This window comes from Castanea sativa, chromosome 1 (assembly GCF_040712315.1).
Source record: "Castanea sativa cultivar Marrone di Chiusa Pesio chromosome 1, ASM4071231v1".
Taxonomy (NCBI): domain Eukaryota; kingdom Viridiplantae; phylum Streptophyta; class Magnoliopsida; order Fagales; family Fagaceae; genus Castanea; species Castanea sativa.
Genome location: NC_134013.1, coordinates 50691828 through 50714412, shown reverse-complemented (window position 1 = coordinate 50714412; position 22585 = coordinate 50691828). Strand labels below are relative to the sequence as shown.

At 34.9% G+C, this 22585-nt stretch overlaps 1 protein-coding gene across 3 annotated transcripts; it reads left to right on the top strand.

Annotated features, from left to right (window-relative positions):
• Positions 1-12191: 12191 nt before the first annotated feature.
• LOC142621771 (putative inactive ATP-dependent zinc metalloprotease FTSHI 3, chloroplastic) lies at positions 12192-21581 on the top strand. Of its 3 annotated transcripts, none has more exons than XM_075795127.1 (5): positions 12192-13697; positions 16869-17192; positions 18188-18488; positions 18663-18862; positions 21077-21581. In XM_075795127.1, exons 1-4 carry the CDS (start codon positions 12588-12590, stop codon positions 18860-18862), a joined length of 1935 nt encoding a protein of 644 aa, XP_075651242.1. In that variant the 5' UTR covers positions 12192-12587; the 3' UTR covers positions 21077-21581. The 3 variants fall into 3 exon arrangements, with proteins under 3 accessions (XP_075651242.1, XP_075651244.1, XP_075651243.1); XM_075795129.1 differs by having other exon boundaries at positions 12299-13697; positions 21081-21581; XM_075795128.1 differs by lacking the exon at positions 21077-21581 and adding an exon at positions 19505-19885 and having other exon boundaries at positions 12299-13697.
• Positions 21582-22585: the final 1004 nt, after the last annotated feature.

Below are 22585 nucleotides of genomic sequence, written 5' to 3'. Positions count from 1 at the left end.
TTTCTGACTTGGACACCATTTATGGTGGCCATTAGATAAAGAGGTCTACAGTGGTCTGGATGCTCAATCTACATGTCCTTATTAGTGAAGGTTATTGCATTAATTGTCTCCAAGTAGGCTCAACTAGCATGGGACTCCGCTGTGAAATACTCCATTCTCAAATCTGTCACTAGGCTTATGAGGGACTCCATGGCCACCCTTCTTACTTCTGGTCCAAATCCCAGCTGGTTGAATAGCGACCTACACTTAGGATTCTTTTGGAGAGCCCTAATTGTGCTCGGGTGGAAGGATTCCTCAGGTTCTTTTGCTTCTGTTAGGTTCCCATGGATCACCACAGCCACCACCCCCTTTCCTTTGTTGTTGGGCAGGGGATTCCTCTGTACTTCTAGCTCCTTTTGAGTGAGCTTCAGGGTTTCCTCCCTTAGCTTCTTGTGAAAAAGCCTACGGAGGGTCCAGCAATCCTTGGTGGAGTGCTTGACATAGTTATGAATTCTACAAAACAAGGGGTTCTTCCTTTTTTCCTCAGTTAGTGGCTTGGACACGGTAAATGGCTCAACAATTCCATCCTCAATCCATTTGTCCAAGACATGGTTCAATTCCTTTATGGTACATGGGATTACTAGAGGTTCCTCGAACACTTTCTCGTCAAGCCTCTTCCTTTTTTCTCCCACTGATGTTGTCATGGCTTGGGGTACTGGTACTCTTTTTGTCCTCATAGTCTGTGATGTCCTTCTAGTTCTTTGCAACAAGTCAGCAAACAGGGTTATGCATAAATTCTCGAGGTTAAGCCTGTAGTCAAAGAGCATGTTGAATATGCAGGTTTTCACGAGCTTTTTCTCTTTGTGGTCTCCATAGTAGTCTAGGGAGACATCTTCGAATCTTTTAATGAATTGGATAGGATCCTTTCTAGGCTTTTTCCTTACCATCTGAAGGCTTTGGAAGGTGACCTTGTCTTCACCCGGGTAATACTTCGCACAAAACCTCTCCATCATTTTGTCCCAAGTCTTAATGGACCCAGGCTTCAATGTGGTGTACCACGTGTATGATCTGTCCACTAGGGACTTAGCAAACTCCCTCAGGCATAGCTTTCTATCTCCTGTGTAAGGGCTCATAGTATGGATAAACCTGCTCACATGTCCACAACACTTCCATTCCTTCCATCAAAAGGGTGGAACTTCGGGGGTTCATATCCTTTGGGATATGGCTTGCTGAGAAGCCCTAGTGGGAATGGGGGATCCCTGGAGAATGGCTTGGGGATCCTTGAGAGCTTTTCCCTTTCCTGCTTCAAAAGTGCACTAACATCTGCCAGTGTTAGGTACTGGGGGTTTGCTCCCCCTCCTACTGCCAATCCTCCTTCAGGTTGGGCTCTGTCCTGGTTGACCACAGGGGGAACATTATCCCTGATTTCCTGTGTCTTGCCCTCTTTAAGGAGGCAAATCTCTTGCTACAAATCCTTCAGCATCTCTGTCATTCGAGCCATGAGGTCTGGTTCCCGTCCTGTGCGTCTTTGCCTTAATACAACCTCTTGTTCTACTGGAGGCACCTCATTCCTTTGTCTGGAGGCTATTTCATTTTCTCCTACGGGTTCAGATGGTGCAGGTGGCACATTAGTACCCTTGCTGTTCCTTGCCCTTAGAGCCATGCTCTGCGAAGGGACTGCTTCTTCCCTCTTCTTTTCCCAGTCCCTAGTGAAGTCGCCAAAATGTGAGGGTCAATTTTTGTAAACAACGTCCAGGCCCAAGCTTAAGTAAGGATCCCGGGGTCCTCTTGCTATAGTTTGAAGGGATTGGGCTTAGTTTACCACAGCTAAATGGACTGTTTACAAACCAAGTAGTGCACAGGGCAAGGTTCCTACAACACGCATACACTAGCAAGCTAGAATATATATATATATATATATATTATATGTATATATGTATATATATTGAACTACAAGAAAACAACAAAGGAGGGCAATATAATGAAGAAACACACAAAATAATTGTTAGGGATCCTCAAATCAATAAGAAATACTTCATTAATTTTCTTAATTATGGATTACAATATGCTCACTAAAACGTGATACAAGGTCCAAATAAGTTTAAAAATTACAGACTTAGATGGCTATCTCAATCTCTAAACTTGCAAAATATGAATCCTTTTAAATCCAAGTATGTATTATAGTGGCTGTTTTTGGAATACCGGGAGATATTTCTTTTTTTTTTTTTAGAGTTTTGACAGAATTTTATGATTCTATCATGATTTTACTATTGCTCCCTTCGCCCCCCTTTGTTGTTGCTGCCTTCTTCCTTTTATAGCGTCACGTCAAGGCTCCAGGGTACTGCTGGTTCCCTTCCTTTCCTTTCCTAGATAATAGAGCCTATAGCGTGCCAGCAGCTTTGGTGGCTGACCCATTCCTTGTTTCTCATAGTTCTCTTCTTTTGGTGCTTTTCCTTCAAAAGCCCCTTGCTGACCTTCCATTTTGAGGTGTCTTCGGGGGAGCTGACCTTCAACTTTGCTTTCTCCAAGGTTTCTCTATCTTCCCTTTTTCAGACTTAACCTTTTTGGCCGCCCCTCCCTTTTTGTCATTTTTTCCTAGTGAGCCAAGTCCTTCTCTACCGAGTCGAAGGTTTTCCCAGCTATTTCCCTCTATGGCTCTTCTTTCTAGGTTCCTCGAGGTACTGGCCTTTTGTTCATGCGTTGTTGCTCTCCAAGCCCTCGGCTCTGTGCTGCATCACTGAGTGCTCGAGAAGGACACATCTGTCCTTCGTTTCTTGTGCCTTTTGGTTCCCCTTTGAGCTATCTTAATCCCACTTTGGCCGTGCTGCACACCCTAGAGATCCCAGGCTCTTAGCAGTCTCCAGGATCCCAGCCCAGCCCTTTCTATTGGACTTTCTTTTGGTCCTCTAATTCTGGCTGGCTGACTCCTTTTCTTTCTTCCCTTTGTTTTATGGACCCTAAATCCGGCCTCTTCATGGATCTTGGGCCTTAAATCCGTCGGCCCTACCATCCTTTTCTTTTCGTGAGCCCAATCCCTTTTTTTTTCAATTTTACTTCCCATGGGTTAGCCCAATGTGCTACTTCTTTGGGCCTTGTGTCATGATTTTTTAGACCTCAACAAGGCTTAAAGAGCCCAATATAATAAATTTATAGAGAGTGGGTCAAAAATTTTGTTTCTAATGAGCTTAAACAACAATAATAATGGCCCAAGATTGCAAAATAATAGGGATGGATTAATTTGTATGACGAAATTTATCCTTAGACTCAAGCCGAGGAACATATTCTTATATTTGCTCTCTCTTAAAGATGGATTATAGATATTCAGTCTACAGTGTTTTCTCCTTTCTTCTCCGATCCCCTTTTCTCTGAAACCTTCTTTCTTTTTATACTTCCTTTTCTCTCCCATTTTTGCTCTCCACGTGTAGGTCTAGATTGTTAACGTTGATACTTGTCCTATCAACACCTTCTGGAAGTCTTTAGGTAATAGCTGTAAAGCTGAAAATCACTATTTAGATATCACTTCCTCATTAATATGGCCAGAGACTTAGGTACAGAACATTCAATGAGGTGGTAATAGTTTTCTCTTAGATATTTCCCAACTATTCCTGTTCTCTATGCCCCCATGAAACATATCTTCATCCACAAGATCTCCTAAAAGATTATTCTAGTCAACATGACGTACCATCTGACCCTTACTTCGCTTAGCCGAGGAGATACCCCTCCTCGGATTACTTCTATTAGCTTCTTCTGCCACAATTTGCTCATGTGTCTCTAAGTTTGACATCCTTATCACTAACAATCCGTCCTTGGACAGGTAAATATCCTCGGACAAAGCCCATGGCCCAAAAACACATCTTGGGCCTTTTATCCCTACACTTAGTATTCTAAAAAAGAAGTCTAAATTTCAAGCTATTCTGGTGTTTCGGACGAATTTTATACTGTATTGGATTTTTTAAAACATTTATGCCCAAATGTGTCATTTTATTCATTTTATTCCCATATCAGATGGTGATGATGGTGTTGTTTTTTCTGAACTCGATGACGATCTCCTTCTTGGCCTAGAACTAGAGCATCTTCATAAAGAGTCACATAAATGGTGTGAGCTTACGATTATCAACGTGGCTTCAAGCGAGGTGATCGAGCTCCATGGCCTTGTCAACTTGTGTTTATATCATAAGACAGAAGCATTGCTCACTCCAATATGTATTCCGGTAGATCTTTTACTTGGAGATATTTTCCCCTAAGTTTTGTGAGTTTGTTCCCTTTATGCTTTTCATCATTGGAAGGAGGAGGGTTCTAGATTTGACTTGCCTTGGAATCTTGGATTGAATTGAAGTTGGCAACAACACTGACTTAATGGGTTGCATTTTATGGTGACGGTGTCACGATGGAGAGTAGAGAAACTGTGAGGCAAAGAAGAGGATAATGCAATGAGAAATAAACTGGGTTTGACATTGCTTCTTTCCTTTTAACCATTATATCAACTAGCCGATATCCCACATGATGCGTAGAGCATTTTGATAAATTTTATAAGAAATTATTTATGACTCATTGATTTCATGAATAATATTATTGTTAGTAGTTAGTCTATGAAGTTTTCTAATAAAACTAAATACATTGGGGAAAAATCCCTCTAATTCATGCAACCAACAAATATCACCAAATCACGTTCACACTGTCATGTACAAAACTGGTGGTTTCTAGGCGTCTTTCTTGTATGATTTATGCTTTATATATAAATTCTATAGTGTTAATTTCTATATTTCTTATGTCACTAAAATCTCTATCTCTACTATATCAACACCTAAAATTTTTTATGTCAGTGAAAGTAGCTTTTCTTTCGTTTCAGAATAGATATGAGGGATAAAATTAAGGCCTGTTAATATTTTAATTGAAGAAGAGTTTGATTTTCTAAGATCGTAATTATAATAGGGTGAAAATTGAAAGAATGATATCTTAATCAATTTTTTTTTTTTGAGAAATATATCTTAATCAATTAGCTATAAAAAACTGCAAGAATTTCATGATACAACAATAAAAACAATAATGCCACAGTGATGCAATAGTATCACAACTTAACCTCCAAATTTTAATTGAACTAAAAGCAGCCAAAACATCAAATATACTACAAACCCTTACCAAGTATATGCATCATATGAAAAACCAAAAATCTAAATTAGCACATAATATGAAAAAAACAGCTTAAACACATTATAATACTACATCAATTAAAACGAATACATAAAATCTAAATAAAATATTAAAGACAAATTAACATATCTTTCAGGAAGGGAACCAAAGATATTGTCAAAAAAATTATGGAATTTTAATTTTTAAGTCCAAAGGAAATGGGGATTTATATTGGACAAATGTGGAGATAAATAATCATATTACCCAATTCATTGAATTTGACTCTTGCAATTATGCATTGAAGTTAGTATTATGCAGAAAATTGAAAAGTTTTCTTAACTTCTAAATTTCTCATGACTTTTTACGTCCATCCATACGTAAATGTAAGTATTTAAAGTTATAAGTGTATACAAATTTTATTAATACATTGAAATAAATGCATATGACATTACTTAATAGTTTGACATATATGCTAAATTTAGATGAGGTGGAAGCCCAAATGAAAATAATGTTATACAATGCGCTACTTGACAGGACCTTATGCACTCTCACATGAGATCTTTGCTTTTATATATATGATCAGTAAGACTTTGGTATAGTACTTAGGTGTTGTTCTTTAGGTTTCCATTTTAAAATTCTGCCATGTGGTTTTTTTCTCATGGGATGAAAGTGTATTTTTTAGTTAAGTCTCTACATAGCAAAATCATAAGAGGGGAACTTAAGTAACAGCATCTAAAGTACTGTACATAAGTTTTGCCCTGTATATAAATATAATAATATTGATTGATGATTGATTATGTAAAGTTGTGATTTACAACTATATTTTATGTTGACTTTATTTCATGGGCTCAAGTACATTGGGTAGATTAGGCTTGGAAGGTCTTTTGATATTCGTGTACTCCAACTTTATTCTCTAGTGGATCGATTTCGACTTGGAGGGTCGCGGTGAGGTTTTTCATCGACTTCTTCAGTTTCCTCTTCGATAACACATCTCAGTGTTATCTTGTGTTTGCATCTTTCTTCCCTACTCTTTAAAACTTTTTTTTTTATTGTTGATTATGGATGGATATGGCTTAGGATAGAGATAACAGTTCTTTGCGCTTATTTACTCTTGTTCAGCACTTAATATAAGATAGAGTAAAAGTTATCTAGCCGTAATTTTAATTTGGGGGTCTAAACAAACTCTTGTGTATTTACACAAATCTGAGCTTTCAGATTATTTGCTATGCGTTGTCCATATATATAAAAATGGGAGAGGATGAGAGGGTTTTATAAATTTGAGGGGAGTCGGACCCTCATATCTCACCAAGTCCTTTGGTGGGTGATACTCAACAATTACATTACAAAATAAGTAGCACACAAACAACATGAAAATGAAACCTTTTTAAGCATAAATAAATCAAAGCCAATTCCAAGGTAGATCACCAAGATTTGTCATCTAATTAGTAATTAAGATAAATTGGACTTTTGGTCCTTGAAATTTGGTGTAAGTTGAATTTTTATTTTACATTGTTCAAATATGATACTTGAAGTTTCCAAAAATAGAACAATTTAGTATTTGCATACACACACACACATATATATATATATACACACACACTATTAATTAGAGGATTCCCCTGTTTCGTCTTCAATTCTTGGCATACCAAAATATCCTCATATAAATTCTAAAATAACATACGTTCTGAAATAATATACTCTTTGGTTTAATTATTTTCCTATAAAAAAGCAAAAAATGTTAAAACAGTAATACTATCTCACGTACAAAAGGGAAAAAAAAAATCGTTATTCTCACCACTCATTTGTATTCAAATATCTGATTCTTATCAGTATTTGTTATCTATTTAAATTCAAATACTTTAATTATCTTTATTTTAGAAAAATACAAAATTACTTATTACAAAAAAAAAAAACCACTACCCCACATAAAAATTGCTCATTCTTACGTGAGATTTTTTATGGTTTTTTTTAAAAAAAAAATCCTTTAAAACATTCTAAAATTTTTGTTATCCAAATTCTATTTAGTTATCACAAATTCCCATCCATTTACTTTCAATTATATAAAAGAAAGGGTTTGGAGGAAATTACAAGGGTGGGAAGAACAACTACTCTCTCAAGCCGGTAGGAAAATTCACATTAAGGCGGTTGTCCAAGCCATCCCTACACAAACATGCATTGCTTCAAATTGCCTATTGGTTTGTGTAACGAAATAGAGGGGCTCATTAAGAGGTTTTGGTGGGGACAAAGGGAAGATCGAAGGAAAATACATTGGGTGCGATGGGAAGAGTTGTGCAAGCCTAAGAGTGAAGGGGGAATGGGCTTCAAAGACTTAGCTTTGTTCAATGATGCACTCCTAGCTAACCAAGCATGGAGGTTGCTCCAAAATAAAAACTCCCTACCCTCTAGGGTGTTCAAACCGAAGTTCTTCCCCAATTGCTCATTCATGGAGGCATTGGATTCTCAAGCTAGTTCCCATGCATGGAGAAGCATCTTAAAAGGAAGGGGAATGTTAAAAGAGGGTATGAGGTGAAGGGTAGGTGATGGAGCCTCAATAAGAATTTGGTTGGAGCCGTGGCTGCCTTCAACTTTCATGCCTTTCATTTCTTCACCAATGGTGCCAGGTTGGGAGGAGGCAACAATGGCTTCTCTATTGGATTTTTCTAACCAAGGGTGGCGGCATGATACATTGAACTTGCTGTTCAATTCCAGAGATAAGGAGTTGATAAAATCAATTCCTGTGTGGCAAACCAATGGAAGATGCTTTAGTGTGGTCGTTCACTCCAACCGGGTCATATACCGTGAAATCGAGTTATAGATTTCTCTACAAGTCAAGGTGCTTGGATATTGGAGAATACCATCTGGATGACAATATACTGTGGAAAAAAGTGTGGGATTGCAAGTTCAACCCAAGGTCCGAAACTTTCTGTGGAGGGCCATCAGGAATTCTATTACAACAAAACACAATCTTCGACGCCGAATGGTACTATCTGATGATGGCTGTGATCATTGCCATGGTGAGCCTGAGGATGTGCCCCATGCAATTTGGTCGTGCCCCTCAATTTCTCAGGTTTGGTCCCAGAGCAGAGTGTGGGTAGCATGGGTTCCAGTCCACGTTTTTCTAGCTTTCAAGATTTGGTGGAGACAATCATTGAAACTGGGAAGGATTTGAACTTGTTTGCCACGACGGTCTAGGCAATATGGCATCGAAGAAATGTAATGAGAACTAGCGGGAAGCATATACCAGTGCAGCAGGTGCATTCTGAAGTGCAGAGGGCAAGATCATTATTTGTTCGAACTGTTAAATATTAGCATTGATACACCATGTTGAATATGCTAGTATGGATGCGGAAGCAAAAACATAAAGTATAGAACACAATAACACACGAGGGTTACGTGGTTCAGCCTAACGGCCTACATTCACGGAGGAAACCCTAAAGGGCTACATCAATAATATATTAGAGTGTAGTACAAATCCTGTGTTATAATGAATCATAACATGTGTATATATAGTAGACTAAACCCTAAACTAATAGACTTCTAGTACAAGTAGGAAACTTGGCTTGCACACAAAGTAAAATTAGGTTTGGGCTTATGTTAATGGGCTAATATATTTTTAACACGAACCATTCAACCTTGTCCTCCTGAACATACGTCTCGTATTGATTCCCGGCCTATATGGAAGCCTCCACCATGGCCAAAACTTAAAGTTAATTTCGACGAAGCCGTGTTCAAGGAGTATCAACGGGCTGGGGTGGGAGCAATAGTCTGTAATGCAGAAGGCAGTGTGCTAGCGTCAATGGTAGAGAGCTTTCACTTACCTTTCTCAGTTGCTGCCGTAGAGGTGATAGCAGCAAAGAAAGCTCTTCAGTTAGCCAAAGATCTCGGGTCCTCTTCAATCATTCTGGAAGGTGACTCGAAGATTGCTATTAAAGGTCTGAAAAGCAAGAATCTTCCCTGAACGAGTATGGTCATCTGCTGATGGAAGCTAAGGAGGTGGCAGATCAGATGGGCTTAGTGGAGTTTCAGTACGTGCCAAGACAAGCAAACGAGCCAGCTCATAACATTGCTAAACATGTTAGCGAGTTTACTGTGTGGATGGAGGATATTTCTCGGCATCTTATTTTTGTAATTCATACCGATTTCATCAATAAAATTATAGTGTTCTTTCTCAAAAAAAAAAAAAAAAGTATATCATTTTTTTTTTCAAATCTCAAATTTTTTACTTATCACAATTTTTATCCCAATCAATAAATTCATTTTGGGTAAATGTTAATAATTTTCATATATTATAATTAAGAAATATATATATATATATATATTTTATTTTTCAAAAAAATAAAAAGGATAAACTTTAGAGCTAAGCCGTAACTGTAATTTCTTTTTTAAACGTGAAAGGGAAAAAATTCTAAATTTTAGGAGTTTTTTTTTTTTTTTTGAATTCAAAATAAAAATGTTATTTGACTTATGACCCTATTTCTAAATGAAGTTACTCTTCATTAATGAAGATAGTTTTGAACCACATAAAAATCCAGTTAAAAAAGGGAAATATATATATATATACACACACACACTAGCCTCTAAGCATGCACGTTGTGCGTGCTTAGAGGCTCTTTTATTTTTTTAGATAAAAATTAATAATTTGCATCTATTATAATTTAGAAATATTTATTTATTTTTTAAACAAAATAAAAAGATAAATTTTAGAGATAAACAGTAATTTCTTTTTTGATTGTGAAGGGAAAAAAAATCCTAAATTTTACGAGTTCTTTTTTTAAATTCAAAATAAAATTTGTTATTTGTTATTTGACATTAATAACTATTTTTCTAAATGAAGTTACCCTTCATTAATGAGAGTATTTTTGAACTACATAAAAGTCCAGTTGAAAGAGAGAAATCATCTTATATATAGTATAGGTAGACTAACTTCTGAGCATGCGCTCACATGCTCAGAGAAGTTACCCTTCATTAATGAGAGTATTTTTGAACCACATAAAAGTCTAGTTGAAATAGGAAAATTCTCTTATATATAGTATAGGTAGACTAGCCTCTGAGCATGCACGCACGTGCTCAGAGGCTAGTCTATTTTTTTGAGTAAAGGTTAATAATTTGCATCTATTATAATTTAGAAATATATATATTTTATTTTTCAAACAAATAAAAATGATAAACTTTATAGATAAGCAGAAACTGTAATTTCTTTCGAAAAGAATACTAAATTTTAGGAATTCTATTTTTGAATTCAAAATGAAATTTATTATTTGATATTTATGACTCTATTTCTAAAAGAAGTTACTCTTCATTAATGAGGGTATTTTTGAACCACATAAAAGTCCAGTTAAAAGAAAGGAGTCCTCTTATATACAGTGTGTGTGTGTGTGTATATATATATATATATATTTGTATTTGTTTTGTTTACATAAGTAACGGGATATTGAGATACCCCATTTTTCGGGGACCAAATAGAACATTTTTCCATATTTAGGGACTAAGATCGAATCAATCAATCAATTCATAAAAAAAAAAGATCAAATCAATCCCAAATTTAATGGACTAAAAATGAACCATTTGCATATTTAAAGGCCTAAAATTGAACTAACCATAAATTTTAGAAATGAATTTACTCTCTTTTTGAAAGTTTAGGGATCAAATTCAAACTTGAAATTTAAAGGAGCAACATTATATTTACCTAAATGTCTTGAACCAAATGTATTATTTACTCTAACAATTATCAAACTAGAATTTTCATTAAAGGTCATACAACAATTATTATTTATCAAATCCTTTAAATTTTTTTACTAAACTTTGTAGTTCAATTGGTTGGTGTCTTTTGGTATTTTCAATAGAGATATATAGGATTCAAAACAACCCTCCTCATTGTAACTTGTAACTAAATTTGCCTAAATTTTTTGAACCAAATATAATTTACTCTTAACCATTAGCAAACTATAATTGTCATAGCTCATAATAGGTTATAGTTAACTTAACTTATAAAATATCTTGTCAATCTCAAGTCTCTTGACCTAGTGATAAAAGTCAAACAACAGTTATTATTTATGAAATCCATTTCTCATTAAGAACCTTATAGTTCAATTGGTTGAAGTTTTCTAACTATTTTCAATAGAGACATTCACGGTTTAAATAACAATCCCCTTGCAGATAATTTATCTATATAGAGGCCAAAGTTTACTTAATATCTTTTTATTAGAGGTGAATATTAACAAATCCACTATTGGATTATATTTTCTTCTTATATCCTTTATGCTTGCAAAATTTCTAAAAAATATAAAGATCAATTACTATGTGATCAATAAATTGTTTAAATCGTAAGTTTTTGTAATTTAAATTTATGCGTAATATATAAACTTATAAATATATAATAAATAATATTCACTTGACACAAAATTTGACATGTATATTAAGAGTGTAAAGAACATATAATTTTTTTAGGAACAAGAATATGTAATTTTTTTAGGAACAAGAATATGTAATTGAATGGTTAGATTTTCAAAATATGTAGTAATATTTATTTTATTGAGTAAAGTTGTAGCCTTTGGCCACAACAAATTTTGTAGCTAAATTTTGTTTATATATATATATATAGGGTAAGACTTAGGTTCAGTACTTGGACACTATTTCTTTTAAAGATTCTATCATGTGGTTTTTTTTCTCATGAATTGAAGTGTATTTTTTAGTTAATTAATCACATGGTTCAATCTTAAGTGGAGAATTTAAAGAATATCACCTAAGGTATTATACCTATATTTTCTTCCCGTATAATATATGTGTGTATATATATATGGGTTGTGTTAACAGGCACCGTAAGGTACTCGTTAACAACACATTTTAGGTAATTTTTTGTGAAACTTTTTCACCTTATGACACTTTTTCAGTTTTTGGCAAATTTTTTTTGGCAATTTTTTTAACAACTTTTTTTTTCTCTTTTTAAATAAAACACAAAAAAAAAAGAATGTTAATAAACACGACACGGTGCTGATTAACATTTTATATATATTTAAAATCTTCCTCGGAACCAGATATTATCTTTTCCTTATTCAAGGTTCACACGTTTTTTTTTTTTTTCCATTGTTCAAGGTTCGCACAAACTGTTCAGCAGTGACTGCAAGCCCCTCCCCACAATTTACGGCTAAATATTAGTATAGGATCTAAAAGGTGATGGCCCACGCTGTTTCTTATCTTCCCCGAACTGGAGAAACCCAGTTAAACAAAATCCCATTTCTCAGCTAGAAGTTGATAGAACCAGGTAATATCCAAATAGCTATCCACTCTGCTGGGTCTATCATATTGATATTCACAGCTCCAGGTTCTAGCAAGTGTTTCTCTTTTAACAGTTTCTTGTTTTTCCAATATTCAAACATTGGTCTCTGGTTTATTTTGGTTTCAATGCTGGAAGAAACTCATACATAAAGTTCATACAGTTAGTTTGATAGATAGCTATTTCTGTGTAAACAGACATATACATGGCTTGTTTTCCTGTTGTCTACAATACTGGGTTTCTCATTTCTCAAGAGAAATTGGGAGTTCATTGCGGAAAAACCAAGTCTTTGGTTAGGCATAGAGGTTTTTGTTGCAATTCATTTGTATTGCCCTCTCTGGGGTTCTCTATATGTTGCAAATCTCTACATGGTTTGTCCTGGAACAGTAAGCTTAGTTCAATAATTAATGGGAAAAGTGGATTGGGGTTTTATAATTGTTGTAAATCTCAACGTGGGTTGTTGTCTTGTAACAATGGAATTGTGCCACTGAGGAGTGGAAACACTGGAGATAAACAGACTCACTTGGGTGAAAGAGAGAATGGATATTTGAGATTGAGAAGGAGGTTTTCATTAAGATTACGCCCGAGGTTAAGGTTATTACGTATAAGACTGAAAAAAGTTTTGATTAGCTCAATGTTGAATGAAGTTAAAACATTTTTGCGGAAGAATTTAAGACAAGTGGCTCTTTTATCAATTTCTATTGCATTGGGGTTGTGCTATTTGTTAGTGAAATTAACGGCATTGCCGGCTCCAACAATTGTTCCATATTCCAACTTGATTTTGAGCCTTCAAAATGGATCTGTTACGAAGGTTTTACTTGAAGAGGGATCTCGTCGTATATTTTACAATATTGACTTGCAAAGTGTTGCGAGTACTCAAACATCAAATGAGGAATCACCAGTAATAAATGTTGCAACTGAGAATGAAGCTGATAAGGTTGCAACAGATGATGGTTCAAAAACTGGCAAAGCACTGAATTTGAGCATATTGAAAAAAATCTCTAGAACTCGAGCTTCTAAGCCTGAGTGGCAGTATTCAACAAGAAAAATTGATCATGATGAAAAGTTTCTCCTTAGTTTGATGAGAGAGAAGGGAATTACATATAGCTCGGCCCCTCAATCAGTGTTGGCGTTGATGAGGAGGACTTTGATAACTATTATATCTTTATGGATTCCTCTGATTCCTTTGATGTGGCTTCTTTATCGGCAACTCTCTGCTGCGAATAGCCCAGCAAGAAAGCGACAACCAAATAATCAGATGGTTGGGTTTGATGATGTGGAGGGTGTTGATGCTGCCAAGGTGGAGCTTATGGAGGTAAAAGTTCTTCCTTGAAGTTAGATCTAATGCATAAATGTTGTCCTTGATTCATGTTGAGACTTTTGATTTTTGTATTTGATAAGACATTGTTGCATTGGTTACTTGTATAAAGTTGAAGATTGCAAGGTATGATGTGGATTTTTTCTTAATCTTAGAAGTTTCTGCCTTAAAATTTTTTTTTTTGCTAAGTAAGCAGGGGATGCAGCCCCTGGATTTAAACCCTGGCTAGTGGTTGAAACTAATATATGCTCCCAAAAAGCTAGAAAAAAACCCCAATATATGAGCTCTTACTCATGATTCAATTTTTGGCCTCTAGAATTTCAGAGATTATTTGATATGTATTTAAAAGTGTGTGTATCTTTAAAGATTAGTTAATACCAAAATGAATAAAAAAAGAAAGAAGCTCAAAAGTATAAAGAGTTAACATGAGGCACTACCAAAGTACTCTGCTGTGCTGATAGTTTACTATATTTGACATTGTTCATATAAATAATTAAATTGTAGAAGCCAGAATGAAATATCTTAATATTCTTTGACTTTGAACTTTAGATAACAAACTTTGATTATGTAATACTTCAATCCTTCAGATTCAGTTTTTCATGCATGTCCAAACTGAAAAGATGCAGTTCCATATTGGTACATTATTTTTACTTTTATTCTTAAATTTTAATATATTAACTTCTAGCATTTGAATATGTCTCTGGCTGTTGTTAAAATGAATCAGGGAGGCAGAGTTAGCTTGTTCAGGTAGTAGAGCCAGTTTAAGGACCAATTGGCAACTCCAGAAATTCCCCCCCCCCCCCCCCCCTCCCTTCTTTGCAATAGTCACACTATTTTACTGCAATTGGCCTCCTAGGAACTAGGCTGGTAGTTCTTAATTGTAAATTGCAAAATAGATTATAAAATTGTCATAAGAACCTGGGTATTTATAGGATTGGTTCCTCCTATAATCATGGGGATCCTTTGCAAAGGAAAACACTTATTAGTGGACGTGGACTCAATGCCTGGAAAAATTAAGTTTTTAAAAAAGCTTTACTTTCAAAAGGAGTGTTTTAAATTGCCCTCCCAAATAGGTGCTCAGTTGATTATCTTCTTCAGCATTCAGACACCATTGAAACTGATTTTATAAGCAGTTTATGGGATGCTGACATTTAAAAATTTACTCTTAATTTTGTGCTGCCAATTTCACAATGCCCCAGTCATGATGATGCTCACTACTAAGTAATTTTTTTTTCTTTAAATTTAATATGAAACAATTTCTAGAGATCGTCATCTTTTTCTACTTTTTTTATTTTATTTTATTTTTTGTTTTTTTGTTTTTTAAACTAGAGATCATCATCTTGAATGGGGATGATCTCTTTTAATATCCATACATGCCCTAACAAACCACCTCATCAAATTCTAGATTCTTAGTCAAACTTCATGCTGACTTTGGACAGCCTGAAGCCACATAATCTAAACCAGCAAAATGCTGTCATATTCATTAGTGGTAAGTATTATTCAAGGAGAAAAGTTGGTGATTTATTTTAAACGTACATTTCTTGTTCACATTATAACTTGCATTTTGTTTTGTTTTTTGTTTTTGGTATTAATTTTATTGCTACATTGTTTGTGTGTGTGTTCTAACGCATGGCAAATTGTGTAATGCAGTAATTCAGTATGCTCTAAAATTTCAAGTTCACTGTTTCGAACGACATTGCCCAGGCTAACATAGATCCATTTGTGTAATGTGTACACTGCTCCTGACTCTTTTATTTTTTATTTGAACCCATCTACCAAATAAGACAATGAAATAGGAAAAGGATATGTTAAGGTCATAAATGGGCAACTTCAAAATTTTACTTGAAAAATGGTAAATGGGGATTGGTTAAATCCAAAGTACAGCTTGAGATGAAAATGAATTTTAAAGCTCTAGATTCAAGGTTATTTTTTCTTTTCAATCTTCAATGTATATAGGCATAGGACTTGAATGGTTTTCCTGATGAGCAATAATGTTTTTTGAGATGAAGGAGATACCTCATGTTTACAAAATTTCCCTAGTTAAGACTTGAACAGTTTGGATTTTTTGTGGTAAGCTTTCATTAAATTGCAGGATTCACAACATAGAAAATTTTAAAACTATGGGTAGATTTACCAAAACATGTGTAAATACCTCAGTTCAATAACGAGACTTACGTTTAAGTATAACATCTAAACATGAATTAGAAAAGAGCCTTTCTAAGCTCTAGAATTTGAATTTTCTGGCTCGCCCTCTTGTATACTTCATGTCTGATTGGCATGATTAATTTTGCTAACTTATTTTACTATTCAGCTTATTTTTGCTACAATTCATAGGTCCCACTGCACTTTTTTATATTATTTATTAGTTCCACTATACTATTTCAATTAAAATTTACCTTTATCTTCAACTAACTTTTACCTTTATCTATCGTATTTTCAGCAAAAATTTTTCAGTTTCAACAAAATAAGCGGATCCTAAACAGACCCTTCCTCTATACTATGGTTGTGCTACTTTTTGTGCTCTTTTTAAAGGGTTGTTTACTTTTTTTTTTTTTTTTTAAGGAACAAAAAAAATACTCTAAATTGTGTGTAGTGCAGTAGAGACAACACTAATTCAGAAATAAGTTTTAAGAGACACATATATATGGAGTAAAAATTAATTGGGCCTTAGCACTAAAAAATATGGTTAAAATTTTAAGTTGAAAAGTGCTCACCTCTTGATGCTTATAAATGATGGATAAGTTTTCTTCTGGGTATATGGTAGGATAGAAAAAATAAATCTAACATTTCATCCGTCCCATTGGCCTTTATTTATATTTTTGGGGCAAGAATTGGGGAAATTGTTGAACAACTGTATCCTGTTGTGATATTAATGGGCCATCAGTATATATATATGTGGGTAATGAAAATTTGAATTTGAATTTTCTCCTCATCTATTGCCCAAGACATGCAGCAAGGTTCTTATACATGGTGCTGGACCTTTGGCTTGCTTGTATGTTGTTATTGATGTTCTGTTGAAATTGCTTGAAAGCTATTGCTAAAATTGCTTGAAAGCTATTGTTTCTTGTCTAAGAGAATATTTTTTGAACTAAGTGCACTGGATCTCTCTTGTTACTACACATGTAATTTTCTTTTTTCAGTATTTATTGACAAAGTTCATGTTTATAGATAGTTTCATGCCTTCAAGGAGCTGTTAACTATGGAAAGCTAGGAGCAAAATTACCTAGAGGGGTATTGCTTGTGGGCCCTCCTGGAACAGGAAAAACATTACTGGCCCGTGCAGTGGCTGGAGAAGCAGGAGTGCCATTTTTCACTGTTTCTGCAAGTGAGTTTGTGGAAATGTTTGTTGGAAGAGGAGCAGCTCGCATACGAGACCTTTTTAATGTGGCAAGGAAGTGTGCTCCTTCAATCATATTCATTGATGAACTTGATGCAGTTGGGGGCAAGCGCGGTAGAAGTTTTAATGATGAACGTGACCAAACACTAAACCAGGTGAGATCTAAATCTACTAGCATTTCTTGCACTCATTCAGTTTATTAAAATTTCATAGTTCAGGTGGCTTTTTGCATTATTAGCTAAGATGTATGGGTACGCATACGGGTATAGATATGATACGGGTACAGTACCGCGATACAACATTTCTTGAAAAGCTTAGGGTACGATATGTCAGGGATATGAGTATTACTTATTATATATATTTTATTTATGGTTTTTATATATTGTTAAGCATTTATGTTTTATATATTTTTAAGCATATATCAATTTAAGAGTAATAATGGATAATAAAATGAATCCATGGCCATTAAATGATGTTTAGATTACAAACCAAGATCCAAAAGAGTAAATAAAAGATAACTAGATAAGTGTTGAACATTGAAACCAATATATAAAAAAATATAAATTAAAATTTTTACAAGTTTGTGCTATCTCTCACTATCGGGGGTTGGATTTCAATGGTATTCAAGTCAAATCAAGGGTGTATCATAGATGTATTGGCACTTTAAAAAAAGAGAGGAAAAAAACTGGGTATGTATCTTAGAGGTATCCAGTATGATACCAGTACGATACATGTCGAATACAGGTATGTGAGCAAAAATGGAGTATCCGTGCATCCTAGATTATTAGTATGCAGTTTCATTTTATAGAGCATGATTTGATGTTATGCAAAAAATTTGAACTAATTTCAAACCTAATGAATTTTCCAAAAAAAAAAAAAATTGAATCCATGATTTTATTATTAATTTTAAAAAAAAAGTATCTAGATTTGAGTGCGTTTTTGTTGAGACATATATTTATCCCTTTCAAACATCTTGTTTTTTCTCTCCTGTCCAGAGACTACTGCTTTTTTAGCATATTTTTATTGTTTATCAAGATCGTTGGGTCATTTCTATTGACAATCATAAACCCATATTTTTATTATGAATTCTTTGTGGATGTGTGTGTGTATATATATAAATGGATTTTAAAAACTGTTTCTGCTTCTGTAGTTGCTGACAGAAATGGATGGATTTGAGTCAGACATGAAAGTAGTTGTTATTGCAGCCACTAATAGGCCTGAAGCATTGGATCCAGCTCTCTGTAGGCCTGGTCGCTTCTCAAGAAAAGTACTTGTAGGAGAACCTGATGATGAAGGAAGGAAAAAGATACTGGCTGTACATTTGAGAGGAGTTCCTCTAGAGGAAGACGTACATCTTATCTGTGATCTAGTTGCTTCCCTGACTCCAGGTTTTGTAGGTGCTGATCTTGCCAACATCGTCAATGAAGCTGCATTACTTGCTGCCCGTAGAGGTGAGGTTGAAGTAAACACCTTCAATTCATTAGAGCAGCCCTCCCCTTCCCTCCCCCCTCCCTTTATTTCGTCTTTCCCAGTGTTGTTATTTATTTATTTATTTATTTTTATTTGGTCTTCTTAGTGAATATTGGACCAATGAATGAAAATATAATGTCTTCTGGGTTTTGCAGGCAGTGAAACTGTGACAAGGGAAGATATAATGGAGGCTATTGAAAGAGCAAAATTTGGAATCAATGATAAACAGCTGAGGCCCAGTACAATAAGCAAGGAACTTGGCAAACTGTTCCCCTGGATGCCTGCTCTGGTGGGAAGGAATGACACCCGACAGAATGGACTGCAAGGTCCTCTAGGCTATCAAACTCTCAGCTAAGTATGTTTTCATCTTGTTCTCACCTTGACATTCTTCAGGTTATATAATTTTTGAATGTGTTACAATTCTCATTTCTATTTGCAATCTTCTGCTAAAGAGAAATATTCATTATAATAAATGCTAATGATTTGCTGCTTTTCCATTTACCGTGGGTGAATGCTTATAACTGTTATCATTGGTAGACTCAGACTCTTTTTATCTGTAGTGATTTGATTTTTAGTGATTAAACTGATAATTTCGCGTAGCTAACATGTTCTTGAAGAATTAGTTTGCCTTGGCATTTAAATATCTGGTCTGTTATAACTGTCAAGTGTGTAACATTTTTGTCCTAAATGTTCATTAATAGACATTATAATTGGTCTATAGCATGTTAATTGGTACTGAACAAGGTCTCTAACCTTAATTCTAATTTCAGATTTAAGTTTATGTGGGACAAGAACTTTCAAGTTTTGTGCAAGTCTTGCAAGTTAGTGGTTCAATAGTCTTTGTGACTTTTATTGGTGTTAAGAGTCAATGATAAATATGTTATGCTGACTTGCCAAGGCCTAGATCATTTACCCCTTTCTTTTGATCAGTTGCTTTCACTTAAAATCTGTGCTAGTATATAATATTTTTTCTCACCTAAAATTTGTTGATCAATAGGAAGCAGACATCCTCTTCATTACAACACCTAAGGTTGCATCCAACAAAACATCTCAACAGCTCCTAGCACCAACAGAATTGGAGAAATAGTCTTCTATTGTTATTTTTGTAAATTAGATTGATCCAAAAGATAGATTAGATGCGTTAGAAACAAGAATTCTTTGCAGGGGCATGGGAATTGAGATGAATTTTCAACACACCAGAGAAGGGACTGCTCTGTGCTGCACTGTTTTCACATCTTTTAACTTCCTAACTAAACATACAACTAAATGTGTAACATCTTCTAATACCATCTACAATGGAAATGATAGTCCAATTATATATTGCATCCTTCTTTGTGAGTGACTGCTTCAATCACGATAGCAGTGTCACACTCCAATATGACTTTGTTCCATCCCTCTCCAATGCTCCAATTGCTTTGACATTGGTTTAATGATTTTTGTCCATACTTGAAACATTCTTATGGTCCTTGTGATAACTGATAGGCAGCCTTGCTTCTTCCTCATTTTCTGCATCAACATAATCTTAATAAAGCTCTCTTGAGGGGAGGAATGGCGCTTGATGGTGGGAGGCTTTGATTCACTGCCATTATTGGGTTTTTACTTTTGAAGCTAGTGTATGCTTTTGTCACAATGGTTGGGACTTCCATGTGTAAATATTTAAGTCTTCAGGCAAATTTTATTACAACCTTGCGGATTGTTTCCATTGTCACTGCTGCATAAAGTGTAAAATGGTCTTTTGGGATTCATGGGTCTAGAAGATTTCTGGTGTGTTTGCTAACTGTCCAGTAGGGAAAACTTCTCTCCATACTGCTTCCATTTCCTGCTTCTTTTTCACTCTACTTTTTCCATAAATGAATCAAAGCCTTGAGTTAAATTACAATAAATAGGCCAAACTTTATTTGACCTTGAAAACAATCAGTGCACCTTTTTTTTTCTTTGTTTTCTGAACAATAAAACCCCAGAAACCTGTTCTGCATTGATTGACATTTGGTACTGCTCAATCTCAACCTGGTATCATTAGAGCTTCCTTGGAATTTTGAACTACAGATCTATTAAGATTCAGTCCCTCAGTTTACATTGGATCAGTAGGCCATCTATATATATATATACTCATATAGAAACACGTTCAGCCTACATATATGCTCAAAGGATGTCTCATTTTAAGTGCCCATGATGTTTGGGCTCGGAGTTCAGACAATCCAAAAAATCTCACTCTGCCCTTTTGGTCTTTAGGAAATTTTTGCCAGAGCTTTTGACATCCTTTTTGTTATTCCCTTTCCCTTTCCAGCCTTTCAGAAATCTTTAGCCAGTTATTATACGACCTTTTAAGCTTTTGTATCAGTTTTTTTTCCCAATAAGAACAAAAAATTTCACAAATTTTCCACAATTGTTGAGGTGGTATATTGTGATTAGTGCACAATAAAAGTGGTGTTTGTAGAGGGTCTATATGTAAAAGTGATGTTGTGCTGGTCACAACATGTCAATAACATTACTTAATTTTTTAATCTAAGTTTTGAACAATAAACAACTGCTAGTATTAATATCTTGACTGTTGCTGATTATCTTCTAGGAAGAAGACAAAGCCATAAGGTCCTTACATGCATGAAGTCACAGATTAATGGAATCTTGTATTACATCAACAAGCGCCCACATGGAGTCATGGACCATGTTTTTAGTGGGAAATATCATAGCATCTTCACTTCAACAGCATCAGCAAATGTGGAGGTTGCTAGCTTTGGGATCTAATTGGGAAAAAAGTGTTAAAAAGGCCAATGGAATCTCTAGTTGGCTTCTTTTGTCTTGTGGGAAGATGGGATTTGATGAGTGGTTTGATTCCCTTGTGGTTGAATTGAAAGGTCTTTGTTTTCCAAGTGTCGTGCCCTAGATTACCTTTGACAAAATCTATGATGATCTCCCACTCCCAGGCTCCCAGCTTGTTGGGATTCCACTAGGTGTGATTTTGACGCGCGCTAAAACCGTGTGATATATTATGTGTGGTTGACAGTTTTGACACGCTATATCTATAGAAACTAGCAAGAAAATGCATAATCACTTATTGAGGCCTCGTGATGTTGGAATATACGAGTATAAAGTGTTTTTTTTTTGGGGAGAATCCACGAGTATAAGGTTCTAGATGAGGATAAGTCACTCTTTATTTATATAGATATGAACTTTTATCTTCAAGAAAATGACCGTATCTCATAATGAGTCCTAACCCAAATAACAATTCCTCTCCCTTTTACTCTTGTCTAGATCATAACTTTTTTTTTTTTTTGGATGACATAAGAGAACTTTACTCAGATTAGTTGTACGTCGTAGAGCATACTGTACAACAATCCTCACTGTTAATCAAACTCTTACGGGTAACTAACCCTACCCACCAGAACCAGTTACCGGGTAATCTATGGGCTTTTCACTCTTGACGGGCTAAGCAGTTTATTCTCATGCTTAGGAGGCAGATCATAACTTTTTATTTCAGAGAAAATAATAGTATCCTAATAATAGTATGGTATTAATGAGCTCCAACTCATATAACATTTCATGTCTTAGTAATAGGTGGAGACTGAACCATGAAATTAAAATCCACAAAAAAAAAAAAAAAATCTTTCTAATCATCCAATCGGGCATACATTACTCCTATGTAAAGATTGATTGATGACAACATGATAACCAAATTACAATTAAGTGTTGTTATTTATTTATTTTATTTTATTATAGAAGAAAGTGCTGTTAAATGGTTTCTAGAAGTATTAACTTAGTTTGCTTGGGGGCATGAAATAAAATTATTTGTCATTGTTAATTTTATCAACATTTTTTAAGGGCAAAACTTAGGTACAGTTCCTTAGGTTCCCTATTTCAAATTTTGATATCTGTTCAATTTGACATCCAAACAAATGGCGTTAACCCACGGCTTAAATTTTTTTCTTTTTTCCTTCTTCCTTTTTTTCCTGTGCTGTGAGAACTCATGACTTCAAATTTCCATCGAGAGAGAGAGAGAAAGAATCATAGATCAGAAAAGGAGACAGAAAAGAATCATAGATCAGAAAAGAAAGAATCATAGATCAGAAAAGGAGAAAGA

Excerpts from the sequence above, each read along its gene's own strand:
- LOC142621771 (XM_075795127.1), top strand. The coding sequence starts at position 12,588 with ATGGCTTGTTTTCCTGTTGTCTACAATACTGGGTTTCTCATTTCTCAA. Across the intron at positions 13,698-16,868 it reads CCAAGGTGGAGCTTATGGAG|ATAGTTTCATGCCTTCAAGG; the intron begins GTAAAAGTTCTT and ends TCATGTTTATAG. Across the intron at positions 18,489-18,662 it reads ATTACTTGCTGCCCGTAGAG|GCAGTGAAACTGTGACAAGG; the intron begins GTGAGGTTGAAG and ends TGGGTTTTGCAG.